This window comes from Haliotis rubra, unplaced genomic scaffold (assembly GCF_003918875.1).
Source record: "Haliotis rubra isolate DU_JTF1 unplaced genomic scaffold, ASM391887v1 Scf438, whole genome shotgun sequence".
Classification (NCBI taxonomy): Eukaryota; Metazoa; Mollusca; class Gastropoda; order Lepetellida; family Haliotidae; genus Haliotis; species Haliotis rubra.
In genome coordinates, this window is record NW_025767122.1 from 128,236 (window position 1) to 142,049 (window position 13,814).

The following is a 13,814-nucleotide window of genomic DNA, read 5'->3' on the forward strand; positions in this document are numbered from 1 at the left end:
ATATATCTAGATCACGGAAAATCAAAGGTGTTCGCGAAATGGGTAACAATGTCCTGTACTGTCCTGTCGGTATTGCATTTGGTTATTTTGTTGTAGTGTCAATTTTTTAATTGCCCGGTGTATTTAAGTGCACATTGCAGATTCTGGTGCAAGGAAAATCGTGTTCAAGATATATTTTTGTTTTACAACGCTTGAATTATTCTGTTTTATGTTTTTTATGTTGTTTTAGCAACAATAGCTTGTTTGGTGTCCCTTGACTCTCGTCAGTGCCGGTGTGAGAAACGTTCTGTTAGCAGCAAAGCGCAAACCGAGAGACATTCATTGGGTTGAGCAGAGTTGTTGAAGGAAATAGAATTACCTCCCCTTACCAACATGTCTTCTCCCACGAAACACGATGTTTCTGGACCTGTTGTTGTCAGCGCCAACAGTAACAGAAAGGTTTTCAGTGGCGGGAAAGGTGATGATTAGAATACAACTGACCATGTTATTGTCACCGATATACTTATGTGTCCTTACAGTTTGGCTCAGTGAGCTGCCACCTCGTGGGGACCCCCGCCTAGTGGCAGTAGTGTACCCTGTTTTCGTGGATATAGGGGAATATATATTGCCATGTGATGACCACGTGTTGTCATTCGTTTAGTTGTATAAGGTACCAAGAAAGGTTCAGAAACAACTGTGTCCAGTACTTTGACTTTTGAAAACAAATACCACACTGACCATTGGCGTTTTATGAATTAATAAATGAATTGGTTGATGGCATGTCAACATTCTTGTAAACAAACTGATCAGGGTCACCCCAAACATTCATACTACCAACAGATGGATCCATGTCATAGGTACTTTACCCTTATATGTTTATGACCTGCATCTTGACATTGACAAAATGTCAAAATTTTACTGACAGCAGCATTTGACCCACACAACTAGAATCTAATTCGTGTTGTTTTTATTACAGGTCCTACTAGGCGAGTAGCTCACCAGATACCAGAAGAAATATTGAATGATCCGAAAATACAAGCTGCAGTTAAAACAGTAAGTGTTATAAACAGATGGATATGTCTTTTGAATATTCCCTGAGAAATGTATGAAACATTGAATGCAGAATTGATATATATTTGGTTGGAATAAATATTTTTGGAACAATGTAATTAAACAAATATATTTTAACAAGATGATGCATCATAATGTGCTGGTGCTGTGGTGAAGTGTGAACATGCTGACTATTGACTACTGCCGATAGTTATAGGGGTATGTGCCTGTCAGTAGGGATGTCGTTAACACTTTCGTTAACACTTTCTAAACGGTATTGTGTATTTACAGGGATGTTCTTAGTTGATGGGTAATACATCACCAAACAAGAAATCAAGCTTAACGTAATGTATTATTTCAAACAATATTTGTGAAATTTATTTTTGTAAGTTCACAATGATGAGACGAATAAATTTCACAAGTTAATTCAACATTTTGGGATTGTAATATGAGTTATTTAGTCAGTTTGTATTTTACAACTCATTGTTTCTTACTGGCAAACAAGGATAAGCATGATAAGTTGGACCGGCGCAGAGAATGCGTTTATGAGAAGTAGTCAGTGCACGGCAATGAGCAAACCCATTTGGTTTGTGAAAGGTATTTGTGTAGGCTAGTGCATTGCATGATGATGAAATTGATTCCGCGAGTAGTTGTCGAACTCGGTGTTTGCTGAGAAAGGCCACGCGCTTCACCCATCGCACTACACTTGATCGTGGACAGCCTGGGGCACCTTCGCTGACTATGGGAAGCGCCAGTGGGCGGCACTCATACATGCTAATACGTGTCAGTTGTCAGATCGGTGCTCAACATATCCTTGTTTGCAGTACTGTCCATTACACAATGTCAAATAGTCCCCATTAGTACTTGACCAATCTTTGTTTCTATTTTTTTCAAGTTGCCTTCAAACTACAACTTTGAGATCTACAAGACAATATGGAAGATTCGGTTCTCTGATGCGAAGAGAGTTGCACTGCAGTTCCCTGAAGGGTTGCTGTTGTTTGCTTGTACTATAGCAGACATCATTGAACAGTAAGTCAGGGCTGTAACAATGGTCATTCCCTGTAAGACTGGATTGAAATGATTGTCATTTGCCTAAATGGGATACAGATTGAACAGGATTGAATGGACTTAAGTCCTATAATGATTAGGGCTGCGCAATATAACCGATTTACCGGTATTTACCGGTTCAGGCATGAAAACGATACGTATTGCAATATGCTGATCGAAAACCGGTATTTTGACATGTATTCGGAAAACTTCGTAACACTCATAAATCGTAGGATATTTCCGGAGGGGGTTTTATATTATTCATTTCCATGTTTCATTTGTGCCAAACATTATTTACATTTTTATGTTGTCATGATTAAAAGGTTTTATTAAAACCTAATCAAGCATAGTGATTTTGTTGAGTTTTTGCTTCATAATCAAGCATTAACTCAATTATAAGTAGTTTTTTATTTAAAAAACTTTCTTGTGATATGTTGCAATACATATCGCAATATATGCTTTCGTATCGCAATATGAAAATGCTCTGCAATACCCATCCCTAATAATGATGATTCAACTATAAGAATTAACACAAGGACATGGTGGTATCAATGGATGTGCTCACTTTATTTAGAACTTCACTTTGAAAAGTCCTCGAACAGAATGTCGTAATTTGTTTTTGAAGAGGGATAACTTCTTTATTGCAAATCCATAACAGGGGTGGAAATAACCCATTTCCCCGACGCCCGAGTCCAGTGGTTTTTTCTGTCGGGCAAGCAAATTTGTATATCACACTGTACCGGTGTCCAGTTGACTTTCCAATATTAATTATGTTGTTTATTTTAAAAAATCAACAAGAAAACGGGCGGTATAGTGGACAAATTATCAGGGCAAGTGATTTTACATGTGCCACTGTACCCGTGTACGCTAGCAATCTTAAAGTTATTTCCGTCCCTGCATAACACTTGTTCCTCTTCATCATACTTGCTTCTAAAGGCCACTTAAATAAGTATTTTGTTTTGTTGTTAATGTTTTTTGCAATGTTAAGATGTAAAAGTATAGACCAAGAGGTTTTAGGGTTCAATTTCTGTGTTTGGATTGTGTCTTCTTATCGTGAAACAAGTGGCATTGTTAATCTGATGCCACATGATTTTGAGTGATACTCAGACACAGGTGTTAAGAGTGGCTGCCTCGCTGTTCCAGGTTTACCGATGCTGACACGCTCATCATGGGTGACGTGACATATGGAGCGTGTTGTGTTGATGACTTCACTGCCAAGGCTCTGGGAGCGGACCTCATGGTGCACTATGGTCACAGCTGTCTAGGTAAGTACTCTACATGGACCAATTAGTCCAGTACTCACCAATATAATTTGTGGTACAGTTACAGAATACTGGATACATACTAACCATATTGTTAATGTCACATCTATCTAACTCTAACGCTATCCCTAACCCTAAACCTTACCCTAACCCTAGGAGTTAGGAAGGTATCCGGTATTCTGTAATCTTACCTAATTTGTTGCTCTGAGCATTATATCAGCTTATTATGGTCCAGTGTAAATGATCAGGCTAGCTATTATCGTAACGTTCTTAGCCCTACGAACTTCTTAAGCTCATTTTTAACACACTGGCTACGATCAAAGTTAAGAATTCTTAGGGCTACGAATGTTTCGAGAATAAGGGACCTGGATCACAAAATCCAGTGATTGACATCATGAGCATTGAACAATGACCTGCATCAACCATGAGCAAACCTGCCCATGCAATACAATAAGTAACCTAAGCAGGGTTTCACAAAGACTCTTCTTACTCAGGTCCTTATGGGGCCTCAAGATAATGAGAACATATGGGCCAAGTATTTACAGAAGCATGATTAGATATTGTAGCACGACATTGTGTGATACTTGATTCAAAACTGTACTTAAATGGAAGTTTAAGACCGCTAACTAAAGTGACCGATTCAGCGCGTATAAATACAATGAACGCATTGACCCTTTTGTTTGTAAACAAATATGTTGGACATCAGCAATTTCTACCTCGGCAGCATCTTTGATGTTTTTGAAATAAAAAGCAAATTGTTTGAAGAAGAATTTTCTTGACCCTAATCCCAGTGAAGAAACTACGAAGCTTGAAAATTCGCCAGCAGTGCAAAAGCGGCAGTATTCAAACCGGGTCTAGATCTAGCGGGCATGACGTCGACAACACATGTCGGCTTTCATCCCGGCTGTAATGCCCAGTCCTTCCACTTCCACTGTCCATGTATCCCACATAAAACGGGGCATGTCAGGTCTTTTCCAAATGGGAAATAGTAGGGTGGTTATCAACAATTATTTTTTGCGACTAAAGTTAGCTGCAATTAAACTTAACGAGTTCACGGCTTGAATTGGGGCGGGTCAATTGTCATACAGTAGGGGAGATCAATAATTCGCTTGAGAAAAATCAAATAATTGTACTTGCTCACAGTAAACTGTATTTTTTATATTTATGTATGCTACTTGTTACAAATACAAGCATACTGGTTCCTGAAATAAAGCATTTATGTTCATTACACAACCTGTCCCTGACTGGGACGATTCCAAGCGATTTCCAGGAAAAAGACACCATCGCGCCTTGTGTTCTTGCACACCAAACAGTTCTGTTTTAAAACGCTTATCAATCGTGCTAGAATGAAAAAAAAAGCTCTCTGTTTTCAATTTTGCGGTCCTTTATCATTATCATGTTTAATTTAGCGGTCTTAAATCAATGATAAAGGACTGCAAAATTGAAAACAGAGTTGCTTCTTCTTCTAATTTCCATATTACTGAAGGATTTCTCCACACCATATGTCTTCAGTGAAGGTCGAAGACTGCTGTTTAGTGGCACTTCATTTCCAACAATGTATCAGCAGTGTTCACTTCTGACATGATGGAGACGAACATTTAGTTAACATTTACATGAAGGCATCCCCATGAGTATGTTGCCTAGCAAGGTATCCAGACAGTGAAGTGGGGGTAATATTGACCACAGTTTAGTAACTTGAGTGATTTTGTGTCATTAAACCTTGAGACTTGAAGATCCAGGTTAGAATAGATCTTTAGTAATCCATACTTGTCTCCCGTGAAGATCCAGGTTAGAATTGATCTTCAGTAACCCATGCTTGTCTCCCGTGAAGATCCAGGTTAGAATTGATCTTCAGTAACCCATGCTTGTCGTAAGAGGTGACTAATGGGATAAGATTGTCAGACTCGCTGACTTGGTTGACAAATGTCATCAGTTCCCAATTGCGTAGATTCCGTTGCTCCCTAGATTTTCTGGTTTAGACTCAATTATTTCCAGACTGCTGCCATATAGCTGGAATATTGCTGAGTGCGGCGTAAAACTAAACTCACTCACTCATTATACCCTGATAGCATAGATGGCTACTCACAATATCGATCACTGGATTGTCTGGTCCCGAGTTGATTATTTCCCGAGTTGATCCATTTAATAATGTTAAACTAAGTGGTTTAGTACCTCTGTGGCACTTCTCTCTGGCCTATGAGATTTTAATTGATCTGGATGTAATTTCCCGCAGTGGCCTATGGTACTTTTGTGTGTCCCTGAGTGGCACTTTTGTGCAGTAAGCCGCGACTGATAAACTGTTAGGTCATTGACACAGTATTTGATTGACCTTGATTGGCAGATTGATAGCATTGTATGAGAGGTTGTTACTAAAATGCATAAAAAATCTCAACTCCAAGTGAGAATGTAAGTCCAAGAGTCTCACAATTCGTTTGAAGAAACTGGATAAGTCTGTGGTAGGTGGAACCTTTCTTGTCAGGGAGCAAACAGAATAGTTCCGGTAAAGCTCCATGAGGCATGTGTAAGTGAATTATATACAACAAGTAAAACAGTTTTGGGCAAATTTTGAATGTTCCATCCATCAGTACAATTGACTTGTTACATAGCTTGTTGAGGTTTTTTACAGTTGCGAACACCATCACATAGGATAAAGTCATCACCAATTTTTTACGTGCACCAATCACCTTGTACTAAGTTGTAGCTTGATATCATCAGTAGCGATCGGCAGGCGAGCAGAAGAGATTACCACAATACCATTAGTAGCAATATAACAATTAATTAATTATACACCATTAACACCTAGTTAATTAAGCACTATTAAACCTGAGCCATTCACACCTTGTTTATTGAAACTGGTAACCTGTACCTCTGTGGCACGTGGCCTCTACTCAATTTCTCTCTGTGGCCTATGAAATCAGTGATGTGTGACAGAGACAAGTGCCACAATGGGAAGTTACCAACTAAGTATTGAGGCCCCTATGTTTCCTGCTGAGTAAACACAGGACACATCTAAAAGTACGTAAAGGAGTAAATTATGCTGTAACTTCCAGGCTTCCTGATATTATTGTATTATTTCCAGTTCCAATTGATCGCACAGAGGGGATACAGATGCTGTATGTGTTTGTGGACATCAAGATTGATACTCTTCACTTCCTGGAGACAGTGCGGTATAACTTCCAGCCTGGCGCCAAACTGGCGCTGGTCAGTACCATACAGTTTGTGGCAGCTCTGCAGGTGTGTACCATCTTTCTTTCAGGAAATACTTTTCATGTTCTCAGGGTTTCAGTTGATGTCATTTTCAAAGACTGTATGTAATCCCAATGCCTTAAAATTCTATAGCCCACTCCAAGACTGTTAATTATGTACAAGAATATGTTATCAATATGATTAAAGAGCACTCCTGCATATGGGTTTGCACTAACTTCATTGAAGGTGAAATGTCCTGAGATAAATGGAAAAATGTTCAAAGTGGCAGGGGCGACGGGGTAGCCTAAGGGTTAAAGCATCTGCTCGTCATGCTGAAGGCCAGGGTTTAGTTCCCCTCGTGTACAAGGTGTGAAGCCCATTTCTGGTGTCCCCCACTGTGATATTGCTGGAATATTGCTGGAATATTGCTAAAAGCGGCGTTAAACCATACTCTCACTCACTTACTCAAAGTGGTATTTCACAAGATTTTTTAAGCTTTCTTAGTGCTAAGATAGTCGTAAGTCAATGTTAATGTATGGCACTTATGACTATCTTGGCGCTAAGAGAGCTTCGAAAATTTAGGCCCCGGTGCAGAGTCATTTTTACAACCCACATGGATATTACTGGAATATTGCTTTGTGTGGTGCCAAACGACAAACAAATAAACAAAACTGTTGTGCCTAGGGTGCCAGCCAGGACCTGAAGGCTGACTACCAGGTGACCATTCCACAGTCAAAACCCTTGTCACCAGGGGAGATCCTTGGCTGCACATCACCACGGTTACAAGACATCGATTCCATCATGTAAGTCATCAACACATTTTCAGTGGATTCTCCAGCTGACTAATATGAGGATTGGGTGGTCACAGTGGTGACCCAGTGCTCTAACCACTGTGAAGAAAAGTGTTAATTCATTGAATGATGTTAGTCAAGTTTTTAGATACGGACTACCCTGGAAAAGTCATGGAATTTGTCAGGAAAATAGTTTAGGAACCCTTTCAGCCAATATACATCTTGGAGCGTAAAACACCATCCTTCAGGGTTTTCTGAGACACAGAATGTTGCATTAAATCAAGTTATATGTGTCAGTTGCATGTTCCTTATTACCATAGTTACTGCAATTACTATTCTGGTAAGAAATTTACTCATAGTGGAATGTGTTGGTGTTTAATTTTCTTCAACCGAACGTTGAAATCCCCATGCATATCAGGCTCATTCTTTCTAAACATGTGAAGAGATATCAGTAAACTCTTTTGGAATGGGTGGGGTAGCCTAAGGGGTAAAGCTTTGGCTTTTCTTCAAGACCACGTTTGAATCCCACATGGGTACATAAGCCCATTTCTGGTGTGCCCGCTGTGATGTTGCTGGAATATTGTTAAATGCCTAAAACCAAACTCAGTCATCAGTCTTTTAGAATGAAGTGAAGTATGCTAAGTCACCAGCCACAGTATTCATGCTGTTGTCCCCTGAATTGTCTTGGATGCGAAGAAACATTTTGGGTTAGTCTCCATCCACTCACTGGGTGTGCAGGGATTGGGATAGAAAAGTTTGACACTGGGCCATTTTCAGGATTATTAGCCATTTTCTAAATTTAGAATGGGTCACTTCCCTTGTAGCAATAGATTATTAGCCATCTTTCTGAATTTAGAATGGGGAAATCACTTGCCCTTGTATCAATAGTAAACTTCAAAATTTTAATGGGCTGGACTTTTGGGTTATTTCCACCCCTTAATGTGCAAAATGGCCCATCCTTGGGTGTGTGATGCCCATTTGCCTGGGACTGAGGTTGAATTCCGTTTAGACCGATGACAAATACCTGATGGTGCTTGTAATATTGACTTCTTGAAATGTAACTTCCAGCTATCTAGGAGATGGACGGTTCCACTTGGAGTCCATCATGATATCCAACCCAGATATACCTGCATACAGGTGAGTGCTTGGTGTTGTTAATGTCACAACGTAAATATGATCTAATAAATAATAATAAATATAATAATCCATTGATTGACATCATGAACATCAATCTACTTGTGTGTATAGAATGCAGGATGTATTGTTTAGTATATCTCTGGGTGTGTCAGTACTCTATCCTTGGTCATGGATTGTGGATCAATACGTTCATTGTGGATCAATACGTTCATTGTGGATCAATACCTTCCTTTTCATCGTGGATCATGGATCTTCATTGTGGAATCTGTAGCCTCGGATCAATTCAATCAACCTTCATTCATGGATCCATGCCTTCATTGATGGACCTTTAGTTTCATCATGAATCTGTAGCCTCATCTGGATCAATACCTTCATTGTGGACCTTCAATATCTTCATCATGGATCCATGCCTTCATTAGCCTCATCTGGATCTTCATCATGGATGGATCTTTAGTTTCATCATGAATCTGTAGCCTCATCTAGCCATCATCTGGATCAATACCTTCATTTTTGGATCAATATTTCATCATTAATTCTGCCAACTTGTACAGCCTGTATCATTTTAAGCTTTAATCTAAAATTCAACTTGATGGAACTGATGTAAAGGTGCAGCATGCTCAAGAAGTGTCAGACCAAACTCACTCACATCACATCATGTGGATGTACCTAAGGAAACTCTTATTTCTTATCCTTGTCCTCACGACCGCCTCCGTAGTGTAGTGGTTAGAGCGTCCACCCGGAGAGTGGAAGGTCGTGGGTTTGATCCCCGACCGCGTCATACCAAAAGACGTTAAAATATGGTACTTGTTGGTCCCTGCCTGGCGCTCGGCATTAATGGGTACAACAAGGACTGGTCAGCTCGGAGTCAGTATAATGTGTCATAGTGGGGTATTCATGCTTCACTGCGGCATGGTATCTCAGTGGGCTAGCACTATAAAACCAGCTTCAGTCTGGGCTAGTACAAGCAGCCGCACATACACATACACACGCATGCACGTCGTCATATGAGTGAAATATTCTCAAGCACGACGTTAAACCCAATTTCACCTCACCTCACCTCCTTGTCATCACTATCTCCTACTTGCAGGTATGATCCTTATGATAAGAAGTTTACACGCGAGTACTACGACACTCCCAGAATGCATCAGGTCAGGCAGGAAGCTATTGCCAATGCAGCACAAGCAAGGAAGATTGGGGTTGTGCTTGGAACACTGGGAAGGCAGGGGTCGCCAAAGATTTTGGAGGTAATTTTTATTAAAGGAATATATTGAACTTTTGTCTTTCTCCAAAATGCTTCTTTTTGTTAGGATGATTGCATATGTCTTCAAAAGGGAGGTAACTAACTGGAATTTTGGGGGTCAATCGAAGTCCCACCAGTTGCTAATGCGAGTGATATCCCTTCCATGCACCTACAACTTACACGTCAGATTTCATCATGTAACTTGCATTTGCTTCAAACAAAATGGTGGCACCCAGTCAAGACAATTTGATTCATAATCAAGATCTTTGATGAAATGGTTCTTACCTAGTGAAGTGCATCAAATTACTTTAGCACTTCTTTTCTTAAATTATCCTAAATTTGAAGCAAAACCGAAATTCGAATGTATATTAGTTTATTTTGTTTCTTTACACATATTTAATTTTTAGGGTCGCAAATCTGTAAACAAACAAGAAACATGAAAAAACTCCCAATTTCTGTGCCTTATCATGGTTATTTCTGTTAAAAAGAAACTACACATTTAACTTGACAGGAACCCAGTCACATTGCATTTCTGTTTCAGCACATGCAGGAGAAGATACAATCATCAGGCAGACACTTCATCACTGTGCTGCTGTCGGAACTCTACCCAGACAAGCTGAAGCTGTTCCACGATGTAGATGCGTTAGTATTGTCTACATTTCTGTAATCAACCTCAAGTTTTTTGTCATTGTTTATTATGTTTTGTATTACCCTGGTTAAAAACAGTTTGTGGGGTAGCCTAATGGTTAAAGCGCTATCGTGTCCAAAGACCCGGGTTCGAATCCCCACATGGGCACAATGTGTGAAACCCATTTCTGGTGTCCCCTGCCGTGATGTTGCTGGAATATTGCTAAAAGCGGCGTAAAACCAAACTCAGTCAGTCAGTCAGTAAAACCAGTTTGGAATATAGGGATCAGCATGTCCATCCATCTCTTTTCCATTTCTGGACAGTTGGATTGTAGACATTTGTGTAGCAAGTTTCATCCAGAAATGTTTAACAGTTTAAGCCTAGTGGTGAACTGGAGCTTTATCGTGATTTGGAAGTTGTTGTTTTGTGTGCTTTTCCTCGACAAGTTTGCTGTTACTAAAACGAGCGTAACTTGTTTCCTTTAACAAAGTCTTTTTGCGTATTGCACTTGACCAGCTACACAGCCTCATTGAGTTTATAAATTAGGTCTGTAGAAAATTATTATAAATATTCCCAAATTTGAATTGCAAGGCTGCCAATTCATGTTTTAAACTGTAGTTTTGGCTTTGTTGAGTTGACTTGTATTTCACTGACTAGTTTAAGCAACATAACGACTTTCTTTCCCACACATTTAGCCACTTAGTTTGAAATTAGGAATAATGGCATAAGAAACACTTAAATAGAAAGACAATAGATAAATCCCAGGCAGCGGTAACACTGTTATGACTTTGATGACCATGATGACAACACAGTTGTAACACCTGTATGTTGTTACAGGTGGGTGCAAGTGGCCTGTCCAAGGCTCTCTATAGACTGGGGAGCGTTCTTTGACAAACCAGTTCTCTCTCCATACGAGGTAAATGAAAGCTTTCATATGTTAGTTTCTTTAAGTGAGCAAGGAAATATTTTATGTCGACTATAGCATGGAAATTTCTTCAGTCATAAATGTGTTGCCATTTTGTTGGACTGTTGTGGGGTTTGTTGCTCGAATGTGAAGCTGCTTTTAAGACTTATCTGGAACATATGAGATCAAAATAACCTGTGAAGATCCGGATTATAATTGGTTTTCAGCAACCCATGCTTGTAGTATGATGCAACTAACAGGATCGTTATGTCAGTCACTGGATTGTCTGGTCCAGACTCAGTTATTTAGTAACCACTGTGATTACTGAAATATTGCTTGATCAACAAGCAAACAAAATCTCATATATAGTGAGTGTGAGTGAGTTTAGTTTTACGCCGCACTCAGCAATATCCCAGCTATATGACGGCGGTCTGTAAATAATCGAGTCTGGACCAGGCAACCCAGTGATCAACAGCATGAGCATCGATCTGCGCAATTGGGAACCGATGACATGTGTCAACCAAGTCAGCGAGCCTGACCACCCGATCCTGTTAGTCGCCTCTAATGACAAGCAAAGTCGCCTTTTATGGCAAGCATGGGTTGCTGAAGACCTATTCTACCCCGGATCTTCACGGGTCGCAATACTAAAGAAATACTAGACCCGTGTCATAGATGTTTGTCAGTCTGGACCAATATAATGAAGGGACTGACATGACATGACATGACAAACGATACCAGAGCACATCGACATGCTTTAAACCATGGCATTGAGTCGCAGTACACAACCTATCAATTTAACTCGAGCAAGAAGGAAGGGTTGCTGGTGACCTGTGCTAACTCTGATATGGCTTTACACAACAATGAGCAATTAGTCTTTGTGAAATTACTTACATCTCACTACTATTTATATATGAGATGACCCGTGAAGATCCGGGATAGAATAGGTCTTCAGCAACCCATGTGCTTGCCATAAAAAGCGACTATGCTTGTCTTTGAGGCGACTAACGGGATCGGGTGGTCAGTTTCGCTGACTTGGTTGACGCATGTCATCGGTTCCCAATTGCGCAGATCGATGCTCATGCTGTTGATCACTGGATTGTCTGGTCCAGACTCGATTATTTACAGACCGCCGCCATATAGCTGGAATATTGCTGAGTGCGACGTAAAACTAAACTCACTCACTCTTTAGTATTGCTGTGTGATAAACAACGTCCTTCGCCCATTGTCCTTGACCTTGGGTCACAATGTTACCACTGTTACAGATGTCCGTAGCAATGAAGTCAACTGAGTGGCAGGAGGTGTACCCGATGGACTTCTACGCCAACGACAGTCTTGGAGCCTGGACAGTCAACAATGAGGCCAACAGACCGCCGCGTCCCCAACGACGGAAACCACCAGGAAAGGGTGTGACTACCACGGACCAGGTGACGAAGACAGTGGCATCGACGGACACTAAAACAGAGAGGTGTACCCGGGACTGAAAACTGCCCTGAGAAGCGTCAGGGGTCTGAAAGGTGCTGTGGAGATGCAGGGTCAAGGACATCCATAGTACAAGATGTGTCTGTTTCTTCAGAGAAGACATTGAACGATTGCACAAACTGTGAGTGTAAGTCATGACGAAGCTTGAAATTTGTGGTTCAGCCTCACATTTCATATTGTGCATAGAAGATGGGAAGTGATTCAAGCCTGGCTTAGTGAGGGGTTATATCCAGGTAGGAATTGAAGCTGTTCACTGTCAGCATGAAGATGTTCTGGTGGCTTGTGTTCTGTGGGTGATAAAATAATGTCAGAACAAGCTGGTTGTATTATCTCCCTTTGTTACACATTCCATCTTGGCCAGAACCACTGCTTGAGTGGGTTAGAAGATTCAGTAAGAATTTCAGAGTGACAACACCACCAGTTTGTGTGTACATCTAGAATAGTGTACCTAGCAATGTGGAGCCATGATCTTGTGTCAACACTGTGTGTTGAACACAAAACAAAATTTAAGTTAGGGAAGGCTAAAATATGTGGATGACCAACTTCTTTAATAGGAGACGTTTTGACACAGCTTTTTACTCCGTTATCAAGCTAGTGAAAAATTTAAATTTAATTATTTAACATAATAATTTGATGATAATATCATAAGGCATTGATTGCTCTAGTAAAAAGAAATATTAGTTCTCAATTGTTAAGTACAATGTGACAACTCAAGATTACACTTCAGAGTCTCTCAATCTTGAGGGCTTGACTCTTAGGCAGCAGCTGATTGTGTAGTCGTTTGTTGCCTTGTGGGGGCTATTCTTATTCAATTCGAGGCTGAGGTTGGGTCTGATGATTGGCCCAGGTAATCAGCTAGTTTCCGCAATGCCACACCATCCTTTCCCTTGATTTTTGGCTATGCTTCAATCATGTCCCTGTAGGAGTTCGCAATGACAAACTGATTGCCAATCTCTTGTCAAGCAAGGCCTTTGGCGCATTATAGGATTCTTCAACACATTCCCGAGCTGGACCTCCAAGACATTTCTGCAGATAGTATATACATGCTGCAGAAGGAACCCCACGATTGTCAATCAGTGTCTCAAATGTTCTTTTCCACCTTCAAACACTC

The 13,814-nt window shown here is 40.4% G+C and overlaps 1 protein-coding gene across 1 annotated transcript; it reads left to right on the forward strand.

The window, feature by feature from the left end:
* Positions 1 to 363: 363 nt before the first annotated feature.
* Positions 364 to 13,021, forward strand: LOC124289277 (2-(3-amino-3-carboxypropyl)histidine synthase subunit 1-like). Its single transcript, XM_046725886.1, has 11 exons — positions 364 to 457; positions 956 to 1,032; positions 1,925 to 2,058; positions 3,220 to 3,341; positions 6,418 to 6,572; positions 7,209 to 7,327; positions 8,384 to 8,452; positions 9,540 to 9,696; positions 10,234 to 10,334; positions 11,158 to 11,236; positions 12,487 to 13,021. Exons 1-11 carry the CDS (start codon positions 373 to 375, stop codon positions 12,703 to 12,705), a joined length of 1,317 nt encoding a protein of 438 aa, XP_046581842.1. The 5' UTR covers positions 364 to 372; the 3' UTR covers positions 12,706 to 13,021.
* The last annotated feature ends 793 nt before the right edge of the window (positions 13,022 to 13,814 follow it).

What these genes read in the sequence shown, in the direction of transcription:
- LOC124289277 (XM_046725886.1), top strand. Translation starts at nt 373, where the DNA reads ATGTCTTCTCCCACGAAACACGATGTTTCTGGACCTGTTGTTGTCAGC. An exon ending in CAAGACATCGATTCCATCAT is followed by an intron (nt 7,328 to 8,383) that starts GTAAGTCATCAA and finishes TGTAACTTCCAG; the next exon opens with CTATCTAGGAGATGGACGGT. An exon ending in CAGTTCTCTCTCCATACGAG is followed by an intron (nt 11,237 to 12,486) that starts GTAAATGAAAGC and finishes CCACTGTTACAG; the next exon opens with ATGTCCGTAGCAATGAAGTC.